This window comes from Dipodomys ordii, unplaced genomic scaffold, assembly GCF_000151885.1.
Source record: "Dipodomys ordii isolate 6190 unplaced genomic scaffold, Dord_2.0 Scaffold1, whole genome shotgun sequence".
NCBI classification, from domain to species: Eukaryota; Metazoa; Chordata; class Mammalia; order Rodentia; family Heteromyidae; genus Dipodomys; species Dipodomys ordii.
In genome coordinates, this window is record NW_012267217.1 from 35,494,079 (window position 1) to 35,513,723 (window position 19,645).

General features: G+C 38.5%; 1 protein-coding gene across 1 annotated transcript in view; it reads left to right on the forward strand.

The window, feature by feature from the left end:
- Plcl1 (phospholipase C-like 1) overlaps positions 1-19,645 on the forward strand; it is a 346,900-nt gene that overhangs the window by 290,475 nt on the left and 36,780 nt on the right. Inside the window, exons 4-5 of the mRNA XM_013011359.1 lie at positions 15,455-15,530; positions 18,605-18,714. Of these exons, the coding sequence (XP_012866813.1) occupies positions 15,455-15,530; positions 18,605-18,714 (186 nt within the window). The remainder of the gene's footprint in view (positions 1-15,454; positions 15,531-18,604; positions 18,715-19,645) is intronic.

Here is a 19,645-nt window from a genome sequence, read left to right on the forward strand (position 1 = left end):
AAAACTAAAAGTTACAGAAGAAAAGACTAATATTTTATTATTGAAAACCCCCAACAACCAAAGAAAGACATTTAGGCTAAATATTTTCCAGCTGAAGCAGAAAACCTCCCACCGAGTATTCTCTGCTCATGAGTCACTGTACCGATTGTAAACTGCACTCCGCTGCTGCTGGGGGAAAAGTTCATTTATTGCCCATGTCACATTTTTCAAGAAATCAATTTTTTCATCATAAAAGTGGAGATTGAAAGCTGTTCAGTGAATAGGTATAATTGTCACCTAGGAGGTGAAATTAGGGTGTTAGTTGCCATAGAGACAGACTGTAGACATCACTTATTCCCTTGTAAGCTAAGAAAGGAAAAGCCTTCATTGAGAGGGAGCTGGGGCTCCTGAAGCTAGCCCTGTTGTAATGAGCAGAAAGGCACCTGGACTGTGGTTGAGCAGTTTCTGCTTCACGTTCTCCTAAGGGCCCAATGGTGTTTTGTCTTTTCAGTTTTACCTATTAAAGCTACATCTGAATATTAGTCTTTTTCTCAAAATTATTTTTAAAGTGAGACTTGTACTTGCAGGCAGAGCCTGATTTCTAAAATTTAAAGGATGCTGCCATGGAAAGTAGAAATAACTAAGTCTTCCTTTGCTGTTCCCTGTGGAGATGGCCTCCCTATCAAAGTAGGGAGCTGAGTATAAATATAAACTATGCAGAGCACTGCAGAGGTGACTGGTGTGTCTCTGGGTGTTCTTTGGGAATGGGGGGGTATGGAGAGTGATGTATAAACGATGACCCTTGAAAATAAAAACACCATTTTCACTTTTAGGATTTGTATGATATTGGTTGATACCTTTAATTCTCTAGTGGCTTCACATTATAATGAAATTGAAATTCCTTATGTAGATGTATAGGAGCATTAATGGTTTTAACCTGCCTCTCCAGCTTCACTGTCTCCTTTTGTTCACCTGCTTCCAGCCTGTCACATAGAGAACTGTTCTCTCTCTCTCTCTCTCTCTCTCTCTCTCTCTGACTCTCTCTCATTAGACCAAGTATATTCCCTTCTCTAGGCCACTTCAGATCATGCAGTTTATCCCTAGAATGTTCTTCCCTTGCATGGATAGCTAGCTGCCTCTTATCTCTTAATTTTAGTACAAATGTCATTTCCTGAGAGAAACCTTCCCTAACTATTGTCTTCATCTGCCACTTTGACATGTAGCCACATATGCTTTCCATCATTCTACTTTGAAGTAGGAGTCAATAATATTTTGCTTATTATTATTCATTAATTGGTTTGATTCTTTAGACACAATTATTTTAGGTTCTGTTTTATTCATTGGTCTCTATAATATACTTAATAGTATATTACAGTATATATATAGTATATACATTATAGTATATACTATATATATACTATAATATACTTAAGAGTATAATTAATATTAGGTGTCTTAAGGTTGATCACTAAATCCTTGATATGGAATTGTCCCTTGACTTAAATATCCAATTAGAAGCTTACAAAGTAAGGTGAAATAGTGGAGATGATGAGAACAGTAGTTACCAGGAGGTTGGAAGAAAGGAGGGCAGAATGAGAATAGGGGCAGAGAGAACTTTTAAAGCAATGAAACTAACTATGTGGTATGTAATGGAAATACATATCATTATACACTTGTCCAGTCCCATAGAATATACAGCACAAAGCACCAATCTCATGTAAACTATGGGCTTTAGCTAATGATACTGTATCAAGATTCCTTTACCAGTTGCAATAAATATACCACATTAATTCAAAATATAGGACAAATTGTCAGGAAGGGGAAAGTATAAATGGGAATTCCATAGTACCTATTCCATTTTTTAAAAATTTCTCATCAAATTAAGTCTAAAATGCACCTATGATTTTTATTATTAATAAAAACTTACTTGATGAGTAAGGTCAGAAAATCTAGGGCTTATTGGCTGGGCTTTGGGACATGGATTCCAAAATGAACAGCTTGGCTTCAACATAGACTGGAGTTGCTTAATGTTTGGATTTTTTAAAAATGGTAACATACTACATTGATGCCATCCAGGAAGACAATTTGTAACCACTAATATAATACAGAATACATTTACAATAAAAAGAACCCTTAATTCCTTCCAGAATAGATGCAAATATTTGACTCCTTTCAGTATTGACAGAAAGAAATCAAGCAACCCACTAGCTTATATTTGCTGACAGTCAACTTGAGTACTCCTGAACACTTATCACAAAGAAGTAAGATGTAAACATCATTGAAAACTTTGCCCCTGAATTCATCTGCTCAGATTTATTTTTCTAAATTTAGTTCTTCAGTAACCCAAGATAGCTAGTATTCATTACCAAACACTTGCTCATTTAATATTTAAAAGCATTTCCTTCCAAGGGCCTTTAAAATTTAGTCTTTTATAAAGTCCATGTTAATATTATTGCTATAATTATAATTCTTTTATAACTTGATATCAAGAAATAAAAAAAATCATTCATAAGATAGGCCTGTTTACATGATATAATTTCAGAAAATTAGAGAGTATCTTTTCCATCTTGACACATGGTATATTTTCTGTTTGTTCCCCTGATACTTGAAATTTAGTATTAAGACTTTTAAGAATCATTTGTCAATTGCAGAATTTCCCTGTGGGTCATTGACATCTTGGATTATTAATAATTCATCCCTTTGAATGAATGGAATAGAGCCTGTTCTATAAATAAGTATTTACCTAGAGCAAGGCAGGGTTCATAGCAAAGGCTTTTCCCAAATTGGGGTAAGATAAGGAGAGGGTATGGCTGCTTAAAGAATTACCTTTTTGAGAGCAATCCTGTCTGCAGCTGAAGCAGAGGTGACCTCCTCAGAGGAGACACTGACATAGGGCTAGAGGTGGGAAGTGTCTGCGGCCCTGGAGACATTATCAACCCATAACTTAGGCAACCACAGAAGGCCCTAGATGTTGACTGGAACTGATGCCTCCTCCCTACACTAAAGACATGAAGAGAAAACTGTTGTGATGAGACTGTTCACTGTGCTGCCATTTCATTGGCCCTGTGGCTGTCGGGATAGGTTTTCCGAACAGTCCCAGGAACTTGTTGAAACCAGAAGGCCATTTTTCAGTGACTTCTTTTGTTGCATGCTTGTTTGTTCTGACTTGTGTGTCTGAAGGGACAAGTGAGCATTATCTTCCCACTCTGGAAAACAGCCCGCTGGTTTGGTTATACTACATGACAGTCATTGTCCTTAAAGCCCATTGGCATCACATAGTTACATTTTGCCAATCCAAGTGATATATTTTCCGTGTAGAATGAATGGATTTGGAGGGTGTGGAAGTTGGAGAGTGAGAGTTACTGTGTTAGAAACAGAGAACAGTATTCACTCTGACAAAAATTGGCAGGCTCCTCCCTGTGCCGGCCACTGTACTGCTGCAGGAGGCACGCAGGCAGGCTTGTGCTCCTGGAGCCTACAGTCAGCAGAGCCAACCTGGCCAGCCTGCCCCTGGCAAGGTGTAGACATCCCCCCTCATTTCACACGGAGTGGTAACTGTGGGTGTGGTGACATTAGAAAACCCTGTAATTTCAGTAGAACACTACCAAAATTACCTTGCTTGAATAGGCTATACTCAGATTTGAACTCAGTGTTTTGTATACTAGGCAGGCACTCTAGCATTTGAGCTACACCTCCAGTCCTTTTTTGCCGGACCATTTTATATTTCAAATAGAGTCTTTATTTTTTTGGCTAGACTGGATGATCATCCTGTGACGACTTCTCACATAGCTGGAATGACAGACACATGCTTCCATATCCAGCTTTTCTTGACTGAAATGGGATCTCACAGACTTTTTGCCTGGTTGGCCTTCAGTTGCATTATTCAATCTCAGCCTCTTGAGTAACTAGGATTAAAGGCATGTGCCTAGCTTCAAAACCATCCTTAGTTCTAGTCCTAACATTTTATTCCAACCACATTGCTACACTGGATGATAAGAAATCACTTTGCATGTCTCAAAGAAAAAAGTAGTAAGTCAAAACTGTGTTTTTTTTTAAATTTTCTAGGTGCTCATTATTTTTCTGACCATGCAAATGATATCAAATTCCTCTAACTCATTTTCAGTTGCTCTTTCTCTGTTATCTAAATGATTTTTTGAAATTTACTATGTGATATTAGTTATTACTTCTTTCATCAGGGTGCTTTCTTACGAAGTGTTCCATTTTGTCACATTGGCATGGTTAGGTTCTTAGCTCTCCCTCTTCCTGTCTGAGTACTACTTCAGTTAGTCTCAACTTCTGTCTAATTCAACAATTAGAATAATGGTTATTTCCCCTCCAGCTTTATTGTATAATTGGTAAACATATCTACTTCAAGTGTACAACATGTTTTGACCTACAAATCCATTGTGGAGTGAATATCGCAGCCTTTACCTACCCTTTGTATTTCTGTTCCACACTACATAGTGCACTTTCCTGTCCTTGGTCACTTCTCTATTTAGTAAAGTCCAAATTTTGTCTGAAACTTTCACATTCATTAATTGACTTTATGCAATAGATGATCAATACATACAGAATTTTTGCAGATTTGTTCAATACTGAGATGTGTCTTCCTGATGTAAAGTGGGATGTAGAGAAATACCAAACCTGGTGGGAATATATGTTACCACTTAGGAAACCAGCACTTTCTCTTTTGATCTCACTTTGATGATATCTTTGGCCTTTTCATTGGTCAATTAAGTGAGCATATTTTGGATAGGTGTTATGTATAACATTGTACAAAGTGCTGGGGAAAAGAAATGAAGTAAAATTTCTGTCTTTGAGGAGCTAGCAATCGTGATGGAAAGGCAGGACTCACATGCTGTGTCCAGAGATCCCATGTTCATTTACATGCAAGCTGCAGTCCAGGACTTTGGGGCCTGTGCTAGCCTTCACAGTGGCTTATGACACACCTCCTGATCTGCCAGGCTCACTGCCTCACAGCTGAATTTATCTGAAGATATTTTTGAAAGAAAACTTTAATATTAATCCTCAAAGATTAATATCTCTTCCTTCTTGCCTGCCTATCTTCCTTCCTTCCTTCTTTCCTTCCTTTCTTTCTTTCTTTCTTTCGTTCATTCATTCATTCATTCTTTCTTTGTTTCTTTCTTTCTTCCTTTTTTTTTCTGCCAGTTGTAGGCCCTTAACTCTGAGCCTGGGCACTGTCCCTCTGCTCTTCAGCTCAAGGCTAGTGCTCTACCACTTGAGCCACAGTGTCACTTCTGGCTTTTTCTGCTTATGTGGTACTGAGGAATCGAACCCAGGGCATCATGTATGCAAGACAAGTACTTTACCACTGAGCCACCTTTGTGCCCCATTATCTTTTTCTTTTAATAGCTGGGTTTTTTTTTGGTTTGCTTTTCTAATATTCTCATCTGCCTACTTTTTTCATGAATAGTGAAAAAGTATTTGTCTAACATATTCAATCATCTTATGTGTTCTCAATTAATGGGAAAGCTTTTGGGTAGTTGGTATTCTGATTACATCATTCAGAGGTAGACAGGTGTCAAGGGACTACAGCTGTTAAAAAAACAAAACACAAGAAGAGGCAATCCAAAAATTCATATGGAACAATAAAAGACCCTGAATAGCAAAACGATCCTCAACAGAAAGAACAGTGCTGGAGGAATATCAATACCAAATTTCAAACTCTACTATAAAGCCATAGTAATCAAAACACTTGGTACTGGCACAAGAAGAGACCTCAGGACGAATGGAATAGAATTGAAAACCCAGAAATGAACCCACAGACCTATAGCCACCTAATCTTCGATAAGGGAGCTAAAAAAATAGAATGGAAGAAAAACAGCCTGTTTAGTAAATGGTGTTGGAAAAATTGGTTAAACACCTGTAGAAAACTAAATCTAGATCCTTCTATATCACCCTGCATCAGAATCAACATTAAGTGGATCAGAGACCTCAGAGTCAAAGCAGATACCCTGAAAACATTACAGGACAGAATAGGAGAAACCCTAGGTCTCCTTGGCACAGGCCGAAAATTTCTTAACAGAAACACAACAAATCAAAGAAAAGTTGGACAAATGGGATTTCATGAAGTTGCAGAGCTTCTGCATGGCAAAAGAAATAGCCAGCAAGATCAATAGAAAGCCCACGGATTGGGAGAAGATCTTCATAGCCATACAATGGATAAGGGTCTCGTATCTAAAATATACCTGAAACTCAAAAAATTAAATCCCCAACAACAAATCCTCAAACAAACAACTGCCCAATAAATAAGTGGGCTAAAGACTCTTAAAGAGAAACTTTTCTGAAGAGGAAATAAGAATGACTAATAGACACATGAAGAAATGCTCAACCTCCCTAGTCATAAAAGAAACACAAATCAAAACAACATTGAAATACCACCTCACCCCAGTTAGAATGACTATAACCAAGAACTCTAATAACAACACATGCTGGAGGGGATGTGGACAGAATGGAACCTTACTGCATTGTTGGTGGGAGTATAAACTTGTTCAATCACTTTGGAAAATAGTATGGAAGTTCCTCAAAAGACTCCACATAGAGCTCCCCTATGACCCAACAATCCCACTTTTGGGTATTTACCCAAATGATCACAAACAAGACCATACTAAAGCTACCAGCACAACTATGTTTATTGCAGCATTATTTACCATAGCTAAGATATGGAACCAACCCAAATGCCCCTCAGTAGGATGAGTGGATCAAGAAAATGTGGTATATATACACAATGGAATTATACGCCTCCATCAGAAAGAATGACATTGCCCCATTTGTTAGGAAGTGGAAAGCCTTGGAAAAAATTATATTAAGTGTAAGGTAGGCCCAAAGAAACATAGGTCCCATCTTTTCCCTTATTTGCAATAGCTAGTATATGTCTGAGACAAGCAGAAAAGGTCAGATAAGATGATGTTAAGCAAAATGAACCCCAAGATAAGGACACAAGTGTTTTTTTTCTTTCTTACTATTGCTTCTAACGTATTTATAAGGTACCATGTGATTTTTTTTGTTGCTTTGTATGTCTCTCCCCCACGGTATAACCCATTTTCACTGTATCTGATGTTGGTATAATTTGGAGAGTGGAAGGGAAAAAATAAATTATTTAAACAGGGAAACAGGTTGACCCATTGCAACAATGAAATGCACAAGATGCTATGTCGAAAAACGAACTTTTCAATTTAGGCGTGGGGGGAGAATGTAGTTGTGGAGATGGGAGGGAAGGGATGGTGGGAGAAAAACAAAGGAAGAGACAACAATGCTTTGATAAGAAATGTACTCATTACCTTGCTCATGTAACTGTAACCCCTCCTCTGTACAGTATTCTCACAATAAAACACTTATTTAAAAAACACACACAGAGCTTTCTCCAAAGGTAACTTCTGTTTGCAGTTTAACATTAACATAAAAGTTAATACTTTACTATGGTTAGATCTATAGGTTTTCTGAAGATGAAGCCAAAACAGTTGAACAACATGAATCAAGGGTTCATTTTTAACCTACTCAGCTGGGGTGTGATTTGGAAAGCAGCAGAGTGTGATGGTTTAAGAAGGAATGTGGCAAAGAGAGAGTTAATTGCTCTCTAATAATACTTGCAATGAGACCTAGCCAAGCGTAATGTGTTATTACTAATGACCTGTATCAGTGTTAGTACTAATATGTAGTCAGCCTCAGGATGGGAAGAAGATGAAGAAATGTCTATAGTCCCCCAAGGTAATTTTGCTTATTGAAATCAACTTGACTTGAAGTTAAAACAAGTCAAAGATTAAGTCTCTTCCCATACATCATTTTGAAGTTTGTGTGTAACTTTATATTAGTTTGCCATTTCAAAGGTATGTTAGCTTGTATCCTACTAGAACTCTGAAAAAGAAAAATCACAGACATATATCCAACTCAGAGGGAGCTGGTTATTTAAATACAATATGTAAACAGTGCATTGAAGCTTCATTGCTAATAGATATAATAGCATGTAGATAATAATAACATTGTCTGGGTGAATGGAAAATTGTCAGCATCTTAGGTATGATGAAATTGCCATTTGGTATCAGTATCTCAAGCATACTGGGTATCAGAGAAACATTCATAAGCAACTATTTCAGGTCATTTTCTTTGTCACAAAGGCAGTAATGCAGTCAAAATGGCCTGAAAATTCTGGGGAAGGGCCATGAAACCTAGCTGCCTGGCAGTTTTTAATGAATGAGCTAAAATTATAATATATATAATATATATATAATATATAATATATATAATAATAACTCTGTCTATGTATATATACATATGCATATATATATGCATATGTATATATATATGTATATATATATATGCATATGTATATATATTTGTCAGTCGTGAGGCTTGAACTCTGGGCCTGGGCACTGTCCCTCAGCTCTTTAGCTCAAGGCTAGCACTGTGCTACTTGAGCCACAGCACCACTTCTGGTTTTCCGGTGGTTTATTGGAGATAAGAGTCTCACGGACTTTTCTGCCCAGGCTTGCTTTGAACCATGATCCTCAGATCTCAGCCTCCTGAGTAGCTAGGATTACAGGCATGAGCCACCAGTGTCCAGCTACAAATGAATATTTTAAAAAATGTTTTCTCAAGATATAGTTGATGACTATTTGGGGAACAACAACTAGAGGAAAAAAAGACGTGAAATGATTTCTTTATACAGAAACCAGTTCACAGTAGTAAATCTATCTCTGCAAACATCATGGAGACAAAAGACCTTTGCTCTGTGTGCGTCCTCTTTGCTTACATCACTACACTCCGGCTTTGGAGTGTGATGCAGGGCCAGTCCCAGTTCAGAGAGCACGTCATTACAAACACCAGGTGTAGCATGGACTCCTAGTCAGCTTACAGATGTTTTGACTTTTATATTTGCTTTTGTTTTATGGAGAACTAATCACCTTGGCGTGGCTGACTGCTTAAAAGCAGAAGGTGCCAATCTGTTAATGATACTTTTGTTTCATTTAACATAGTTAAGAGATTAAGGGACTCAAAAATGAAAGGAATTGTTTTCATTCTAGTTAGCATCTGTGTGTGTGTGTGTGTGTGTGTGTGTGTGTGTGTGTGTGTGTGTGTGTGTGTGTGTGTGTGTGTGTGTGTGTAGCAGACATCTGATTGACAAATATACTTTAAACCTTTGGGCAGATGAGCCATTGCAGAACCAAAGAACCCAAACCCAGTGTTTGAGTAGAAGGAAGGTAACAGGCCTTAATGGTGAGAGAACAGAAATAGGTTTGGGGTAGATCAGCTTTATAGATTTTCTTTTTTCAAGCAATAAGTAGCCTTTCCAAAGGAAAGGATGGGAAAAGCAGAGGACGAGGGTTAAACACATCTTTCGTGGATTTCACAGGAAGACCATTAATAATGGCTAATGTGTATAGGGAGAAGTACTAATGGCAAAAATTCATTTTCACTATGCTTGATGATTATTGTTTATCACCAACTTGCACTTGTACTTGCAAGTCTGCCCTTTAACACTTCTTACAGAATACTTTATAAGTTTAGATCTTCAAGAATGCCTGAATCCTGTTCTAAATTCCTCTCTAGTTTGTGGCTTTAGGTAAGCCATCTTCATTTATAAAATGGTATTGCCCATGATAAGTTGTCTTGAAGATGACTTTTAATAGTCTAGGCATTTAAACATAAATTCAGGAGAAAATTAGAATCTATGGAAGATTTTTGAGTCCTGATAGGATCAAAATGTATTATTTTCCGTACCATTAAGTAGTTACATTGGACTCCAGATCCCAGGCACTTAGGTGTCATACTCATTGAGAAGAGCTGAAAGAACTTGGACAGCTTAGACAATTGAATCCAGCTCTAACTAATAATGTTACTGCCTCTTCAGTAACCATTTCCTTTCAAATACATAGTTTTGCTTTTAACTGACAACTTTACACATCTCTCCTTAAGTCAAATCTACTGGCTGAAGTAATGCCAGTGTTTATCTCGGCAAGTACTCTATTCTAGATACAAAACCCAGGCAAGGAAATGAATCCATTAGGAGACACCCAGGTGACACAACCAAAGAAAAGCTTCTGTGTTGCAAGAACATGCAAAGGCAACCGGGAGCTCAGGCTGAGCCATCAGACATGAAAATCAGGTCATCGTCTGATCCCATTAATTGAGTCTATCCTGAGTGTCCAAACTGTCCAGCTGGAGATTATCTGAGGACATCCACTCTCTGTCTGTGTCTGTCTGTCTCTGTCTCTGTCTCTGTCTCTCTCTCTCTCTGTCTCTCTCTCACTAGCTTTTGCACTTGACATTTTATTTACATTAGTATCAGGAAGATTGGAAGGAGAATGTAGACATCATATTCAATGTATATTTGTGAAAATGCAACTAGAAAACTAAGGGAATGGGTGGGAGGGGTGGGAGATATGGGGTAGAAGATGAAAGGGGTAATGTTGGTTAAGTGCATTATACTCACAAATTGACATGTTATATTGAAACCCCTTGTACAACTACTTAAAGATAATATTAACATTTTTGTTAATGTTATAATACGAGGAGAAAATGAGTTATCATTTAAGATAGCAAAGAAATTGTGTGAACAGACTGAAGAGTAGAATGTTTTATGAATTTGAAGGTGAGAAGGGAAATCAGGGACGCAGCAGAGGACAGGAGCACTGAAGTGTCTTTGAGCCTAGTGTATACTTTTGGCCAAGGAAACTTGGCATAAGAAAACTTCCCAAATAGAAAACGTGGAGGAATAAGCAGGGACATTTAGGAAAGCATAGGTCCATCCAGGTAAACAGGACCTAGGGAAGCTGGGAAACCATGGGGGGAAAGGCTGTGAGGCCTTTGGAAGACTTAAGCTCTAGGATGGAAACATTTTACTTCCTTTAGCAAGCACAGGAGGACATTACAAACTAATAGCCATTGTGAGTTTGGAAGGTGATATTTAATAAGGAGTGCAGTGGGCAGGAACCTGCCAGTAGCTGAGCAGGGACTCAGACCCTCCTCTGAGCACTGTGAAGGGGATTTTCCAGGAGCTTGAAGATGACAGAAATGAGCTGAGGGCTGAGACACAGGATGGAAATGAGCAGAAAAAAAATTCCTTGATGTGATATTTGGCTGCTTAGGGAAAAGGATCACAAGAGTTGAAAAGGCAGAGAATGGTCCAAGGAGCAGGAACAAGGTAGGAGAACAAAGAGATGAAGTGATAGGATGAGCAGAGTTGGTGGCTATCAGCACATAGACGCAGGCACAGAGGAGGAGACAGGAGGATGGCAGGATGCAAAAGTATCTAGCGGGGATGGTGCCCATAATGATCAACCTCCCAGCACAGACCCCAGGCAGGAGCGGATTTGGAAGGGCAAGAAGAATATACAGCACAGACCACTTTGAGAATATAGTTCATAGATATTAATACACCAGTATATGCATACTACAACATGCAAAGTAGAAGCTAGCACAGGGCTCATCAGTGTTTTTATACAAATCTTTGTGCTCTCTCAGTGAGTTTCACTTGGTCAGGTCTAATAAGATTATTCTTTTCCCCTGCACACTGTGGCTGAGGAAAAAGTTGTGGAGAGTGTAGTGTAAGATGTTTGCAGGTATGTATGTTGTTATCTTCATTTTATTTTCAGGAGTTCATGTTGGAAAGGCTTAGTTTATTTAGAACAAGATAATATAAATGGCATGTATTATTTTTCTGGGCACTGGTGGGTCACACCTGTAATCCTAGCTACTCAGGAAGATGAAATCTGAGGATCACCATTTGAAGCCAGCCCCAGCAGAAAAATCTATAAGATTCTTATCTCCAATTAACCACCAAAAAAAAGCTAGAAGTGGAGCTGTGGCTCAAGTGGTAGAGCATTAACCTTGAGGAAAAAAAAAAAGCTCAGGGACAGCACCCAGGCCCTGAGTTCAGGCTCCAGGAAAAAAATTTTAAAAGGCATCTATTTAACAGACATTGGTAAGTTGTCATATTGTAAAATAAATTAATCTATGAGAGTTGTTGCTATCAGTATTGGAAACATATGGTCTAGAAAGGTGGTCAGTATCAATTTATGAAGCTTTTTATCGCCATTATTTTGTAGATAAGTTTGAATGAAAGTTCTCATTCTTTCTGCTCATACTCCAAGAACTATGTTGTGCCCTCCACCTTTTGACCCAGGAAACTTTGGAATTAGAATTTAGGAGAGAAGCCAGGATTAGATTCATTGGTTTTCAAATGTTATTATTCATGGATGCAGACTATTTGTTAGATCTGAGAATAGATGAAATTACCAAGAGGAGAAAGAATCGAGAAGAGGAGTAGAGCTCTGAGACCTAGTGGCTTTGAGGATTCCATGTCTGAATATGGAAATTGGAAAGGTAACAATACAGGAGTCAGAGAAAGTGAAACAGATAAAGAACTAGGGTCACAGAACTTTGGGAAGAGTAGTGAGCATGTAAAATTGCTTATCTGGAGAGATTGAAAATTGAGGATTTGCCTGTGAGTAACCAGTGATAAAATGGATTAAACTCCGAGGAGGTCAGTGGAGTCCTGCAAAGAGTCAAAGCTGTGAGTGTCAGTGTTTTTGTTTGTTTAAGAGATCATGTATGCAGAAGAGAGGAAACCATAGGAGAGGAAAATGTAGATGAAAGAGAAAAGGAATCATTAGGAATGAATTTTCAAGACTGTCCAAGATACATGAGGTTGAAATTCTCAGCAGAAGAGTTAGCAATGATGAAGAGAATGCTTCCTATTCAGGTTGCTCCAAAGAGGCTGTGGCATGTTGGCATTCAGGAAGTGTCCTCTTCCTCTCCTCAAGGTAGAGAAGATGCTTAGGAAAACACTACAAAGAAAACTGGCCATGAATCAATGGATAAGAGATTTTTCTAGGGGATGATGTCATATCTTCTCTTTTGATAGCAAAGCTAAGAGAAGTGAATGTAAGCTAAGACATTGTCAAAGGAAGTTATCATTCTTTTAAATAAAACAACCTTCCCACAGGACAGTTCTAACTGTGTTGTGTGTATATTCACATATTTGTTCCAAGGGAGTTGGCCAGGTGACTTCACAACTGTATTTTTCAGACATAAAAGGTTACTTGTTTGTGTGAGCCTGTGTACTCTCATGGGGCATGATAAGGTAGAATCAAAGAGGTGTTTTGTTTTGTTTTGTTTTTTTTGTCGGTCGTGGGGCCTGAACTTTGGGCCTGGGTGCTGTCCCTCAGCTCTTCAGCTCAAGGCAAGCACTCTACCACTTGAGTCACAGTGCCACTTCCAGCTTTTTCTGCTTATGTGGTTCTGAGGAATCGGACCCAAGGCCTCATGCATGCAAGGCAAGTACTCTATCACTGAGCCACCTTCCCAGCCCGAGGTGCTATTTTAACATGGAAATAGGCGTGATACCAGGAAACTGAGACTGAACATCCAGCTTGCCAGCTTGATAACTACTTAGTTCTATTTGTTTGGACAGGACTTTTTATCTTTCTGTCATTGTTTCTTTTTCTGCAGAAAGAGGTGATCATGAGATCTAAGATTCCTTAAACCCAAGAAATACATAGTTTTTTTTTTAATGTGTAATTATGTTGTTCAGCTTGCCATCTTGCAGACTGCAGCAGGAATGTATTTTGTGTGTGGTAAACTCACAGTTTGTCTATCTTTTGTGAACTTTTTACTGGTCTGAATTTCATAAATTTACATTGTCTGCTTCTTGGCTGAGTGGAATATAGAATAACGTTTGAATATAAAATTTCCATTGAAAGACAGACACCAGTGCTCACATCTGTAATCCTAGCTATTCAGGAGGCTGAGATCTAAGGATTGTAGTTTAAGCCAACCCTGGCAGGAAAGTCTGAGAGAATCTTATCTCCAATAAGTTACTCAGAAAAAGTCAGAAGTGGTGATGTGCTCAAGTGTTAGAATATTTTTTATTTTTATTATTTTGCTGGTGCTGGGGCTTGAGCAAAAGAAGCTCAGGAACAGCACCCAGACCTTGAGTTCAAGCCCCAGCACTGGCAAAATAATAAAAATAAAAAATTTCAATTGATGTTGCACACATAGATGTTGAACAAAAGACTAAATTATGTTGCCCTCATAATTAAATGTTCTTCTATTTTTTCCCTTGAAAGCTGCAATAGCTCATCATTTGATACATTTTTGTTCATGAGCACTTCTGTTCCTCTTGGGAGTTAAAAGAGTGCAGTTCAAAAGTTTTGCTAAATAAGTGTAGACTCTCCATGTATCTGATTTTTTTTTTTTGGTGTTTCTAGTCGGTTTATCCCTCCAAAGAAGTTATGGCTTTGGCAGAAAATAGAATTAATTGAATTTTTTTGGTTGATTTTTTTCATACTACTTTATCCATTCAATTTGAGTTGACTTCTCTGCTTGACTATGTCTGTTTTTGTTCTTCAATGCATTTTATTCTTCAACCCATAATGGCTACTCAATCTGTATTTGTTAAATGAAGAATAGTGGGCTTTTACTCCTGTGGGTCTCTTAAGGCACTAAACATTTGTGACTCAATGTCATTTTTCCATTATGTGTTTGCAGACACCAATCTCTATATCAGGAAATGATTACATAAGACTTCAGTCTGTTGATCGGCATCAGTTCATTGTGAAAGCAGGAGAACGGCTCACTCCATATCTTGTATGTCTTGGATTTTAATTTTGAGACAGATATACATGGAAGGGAAAACTGAAGGAGGTCAATGTATTAGAACAACTGGAAATTCAGGAACTGTTAATTTACCAACTGGTTGTCTTTGTTTGTTCACCTGCATTTTCAAAGAGCCCCAGTCCCAGTCTTTATGATCACAACTTCTTTACCTGTTACCATTTTTATCTCCAGCCCATCGTCTTCACCCACACAGATTGTTCTTTTCTTCATTTGCATGATAGTTGTCTTATTTGCCCCACTTCACTTGATATACGAATCCCCTCTTGGACATTTCACTCTCCACCCAAATATAGAGGGCAGTGACAGCCATTTCTTTGTGGTTTTCTACAAGTTCTGTTGAGTTCTTCATTTGGAAATCTGACCCACTCCTTACTCTGGCCACCAGAGCTCTCTGAGAATGAAGAACTCCCTGTCTTTAAGCTACCAGCTTCACTGATGCATTCAGCAGCCCACAACTCTTAAGTAGGGGATTCTTTCAATGACACTCTCTCAATACCATTTGCCTTGATGTTGTAGGACCTTGGATGTAAGGGAGTAGAAATCAGAGGTGTTCATGACTGTGACATGGGACTTAGACAATGTATATGCATTATGCAACAATTACTGTTTGGTACCCAGTACATGTGTGGTATGTTACACAGCTGAAACCATCTTAAGGATGGCGACTCTAGTCTCAAGTGTTAGAATAGATGGGGGCTGCATCAGAGAATCTCCGTTCTCATGGTTGAGGCCATGTTCTCCATGACTAGATGAATCTCCTGGGTCTCTCTAGCCCATCTACCCAGTGGGCCAGTCTAAGGACTTCTAACACTTTATTGATATTTGTTTTCTCTAACAGATGATTCAAGAGAGCCGGTTTCTCATAGAAATGGCAGACTCAGTCCACGAAAAGATTGTACAGTGTCAGAAAGCAGGTAATTCTTTTTCTGTTTTGTTTATAAACAAAAATGATGTTTCCTGGGATACTCAAAATATTTCTCTTCTTCCTCTTAAAATTTGAGTGTTTCATAGCGTTGTTTAATTATATTTTAAATTAACACTTAAGTCTTTGTTTAGTAAAGGAGAAATCTAGGTGGTAACAGGTAGGTTGCATTTGTGTTTAAAGGTATGGCATCTGAAGATGACAAGAACATGTATTAGGGATTCTGAATCTACTTTTGTTGTTTGAGAGCCTATCCAATTCTTTTACTACTGGTATGGAAAGTACACATGACCCTTTAAAATTCTTCATATTTGCAATCTAAGACCATAGCCTCATTTATTATTTATACTTTTGTTCTATTTACTAGTCCTTTTTAGGTTTACTTTCTGTAAGGACAGAAGGGATCATGTGTTGATCAGCACAGTCCTCTGTTTATTTGTCCACACCCCTGGGCTTTTATTTCTCACATCCCTGTGCTCTTTTGTTATAAGGAAGATGGCAGCGAGAACAGTTGCTGCATAAATATTCATGTGGTATAAGAAGCACACATACTATATTACTTAGTCCTCATAACAGTTCTGCAAGATAGTCTTTATTGGGTCCAATTCATCAGTGGGTCATCTGAGATTCTGAGCCTGAATGAATGATCTAGGGTTCCATATAAACACACAGTGGGGCTAACTTTGAATTCAGACCAGATTTAAAACTACTGCTTTCCGCTGATCAGCTGGAAGGCATAGATACTTTAGTTACCAGGAAACACCCAATGCTCAAATGATTCCAGGTGCTACTCTGAGAGCTTTATGGGTGTTGGCTTATTTACCACAATTCTCACCTTATATACCATAGTCCCTACCTTTCCAGTGAGGAACCTGAAGCCTGGTAAGTTTCTTGTTACCAAGAGTCATATAGCTAGTAAGAAGTATACCGAAATATAGGCCTGGCCCTACACACATTCTGTTTGCCTTGTTCTGTGTTTGTGATGTTAGCATCAGAAAAGTTTTGGTTTTCAGCAGGACTCATTAAAATAAATTAACTAGGAAAAGGAGAATGACGGTAAACCTCTGCCCAGCTTGGCGGCTTCAAGCTTGCCATGAGTCTAGCATCCATGCTGCTTAGCCTGCCGTGAGTCTAGCGCACAACATCGCTCAGTTCTGGAAAGCTGGCAGTGCTGTGCCCCTGCTTGGCTGCCGTCCTGAATGGAGAATCATTAATAAGATAAAAATATCTTGGAGTGCTTAATCCAGAGAAGACAGGGCACATGAGGCTTCCATCCTATCTTTTCTTTCAAATGCCTAGAGGGCTGCACTGTGAGTAAGCAGTTGGACTTTGTTGGTTTGGGTCCAGTTAGCACTGAGGCATAGAAGTTCCAGGGGAAAGATTGGCTTGGTATCAGTCATAGCTCCTCCTGAAGGACAGAACAAAATGTCTGGAAGAGAATGCAATTGGTAGCTCTGCACGGGTGATGATAATACTTTCCATGGTATTCAGGCTCAAGTGGAGATAGAGCTGAATAAGAAAACGTAAAGGCCATTTCCAGTTCTGAAATACTTGAGTGTCTTCAGGAATTATATTTCTTAAAAAGTCTTTCACTTGCAGTAAATGTTTACTAATGACTGCTGGTCATCTATGTGTGCCCTGGGGCCTGTTTTTACACATGTGTGTGAGGGCACCCCTAATATATGGTTGTCTTTGCAAACCACACCCTTCACACACAGCCCAGACATATGCAAGGAAAATAACACTTGTTGGAAGGCTTTGCTTCTTAGTTTCTCATGTCTTTGTTTCTACCCTGGTTGTTTAAAAGGTAATTAGCCTGTATTATAATTGTTTCCGTCTCTGTGGACAACTGTTTGATGGGATGAATAAAGCGCAAATTAAGAATTCAGTCTGGGGGATGGGAAGGTGGCTCAGTGGTAGAGTTCTTGCCTTGCATGTATGAAGCCCTGGGTTCGATTCCTCAGCACCACATAAGCAGAAAAAGCCGGAAGTGTCACTGTGGCTCAAATGGTAGAGCGCTAGCCTTGAGCTGAAGAGCAAAGGGATAGTGCCCAGGCTCAGAGTTAAGGGCTCACAACTGGCAGAAAAAATAAGAAAGAAAGAAAAAAAGAATTCAATTTAAAGATTTAGAAATAATGAGGGGATAAGAATGTGAAATTATTTTAAATGACTTAAATGATGTTTTGGAGTTTTTCATTTTATTTTTTATTAGTAATTATCCTATTGGGACTCGGATCTAGATGACAATGAATGCTTTCAATCTTAATTTTAAAAATAAAAGTAAGGTAGCAGGTACATTCCCTGATTCTCATGTGAAGAAAAGCACAACATGCACCCACTGAACTTTTCATCTTGTCTTCTTTGGTACCAGAATTTGAACTCAGGACCTCATGCTTGCTCAGTTGGGATTCTACCATTTGATTCACATATCCATCCTGGCTTATTTCTGGTTATTTTGGAGATGGGGTCTCTAGGACTTTTCTGCCCAGACTAACTGAAAAATGATCCTTAGATCTCCATTCCTAAGTAGGTAGGATGGCAGGCATGAGCATCAGTACCCAGTGCCAAGATAAGCACTGAGAAAGCATCATTTGAGTTGGGAACCTCAAAGCACTCAGCCCCAAGATGGACTCAACCAGAGCTTTGTATTGATAAAACTTTTATTGGAATGCATGTTCCAAGGAAGAACTTGGGATGAGATGGAAACTAGGCTTGTGTCATTACTGAATACTCATTTAGAAAAGTCCTCTGTGTCTCTATCTCTGTCTTTGACTGTCTCTGTTTCTATCTCTATCTGTCTCTCTGTCTCTCCCTCTCTTTTTCTCTCCTTCTCTTCTGCTTCTTTTTTTTTCTCTCCTTTCATAGCTCAAATGATAAAAGTTTTGGGTCTGTTTTTGATTCTCTAACTATTAACCCAATCGGATAGTGTATGCTATCTTAGAATATATCCTGTCAAAGCATCAAAAAAAAAGAATGTGAAATTACATTTTACTGACAATATTTTCATAATACAATGCCCATTTTTCCCATAGTTTATACTAAGATTTATGTGCTCTCTTATCAAAGGGATGGAGTACCATGAAGAACTTCATAATCTGGGGGCAAAGGAAGGCTTGAAAGGAAGAAAACTCAACAAGGCATCTGAGAGCTTTGCTTGGAACATCACAGTATTGAAGGTAGATGCCCCTTTTGCCTTTATAACTCTTGAGCTCTCTTCCACTTGGAGAGAAACACAGTGGGGTAACATGGTCACTGGATTTTTAAGTAATATCTGGCCTGATCACCAGATTCATGTTCCAAGAGATGAAGAGATGCAGCTGGGTGGGCCCACTTTTTGTCCTAATGGTGCAGTGAGGTCTGTGGTGGAGACAGAGAACAGTATGTGAGACCTAATTCCATTGCCATGTGGTGTGTGTGTGTGTATGTGTGTGTGTGTTCTTTCCCTGAAATACTTCTGCTAAATCCAATATGGTTGTTCCTATGGAAAGAATAACACCAAATACTGCTGTGAAGTTTCCAGTATGAGAGATTTGGGAGAACTTTATACTGCACAATATCTGGGGAATATTTAGGGTCTTTATTTTAAGAAGAATCCCTAAACATAAACTTACTTTTCCAACTAGCTTTGGAAATCAGTTCTTGAGATTATGATTTACTCTCTTTTCTAAATTAATTTTGGGATTTCAAAAAAACGATAGCATTTTTGTCATTCATACACAAAAGGAGAAATATTTAGGTATTGGAATAATTTATTATTGATAATGTGATGGGAGAAAAACCACAAACAAAATTAATGATTCTGATATTTTTTATTTTTTATTTTTAATATTTTTTATTGTGAACATACTGTACAGAGGGGTTACAATTACATGGGCAAGATAATGAGTACATTTTTTATCAAGCATTGCAGCCTCCTCCTTTGTTTACCCTTCACATCTCTTCCCAGCCTCCCCCCACAAATCTCCCCCACTCAACCAAAGTTGTAAAGTTCGTTTTTGACATGACAACTTGTACTTCTCATTGTTGCAACGGGTCTACCTGTATCCTTATTTAAACGACTTGTTTTTCCTCTTCCCCTCCACAAATTATACCGACATCAAATACAGT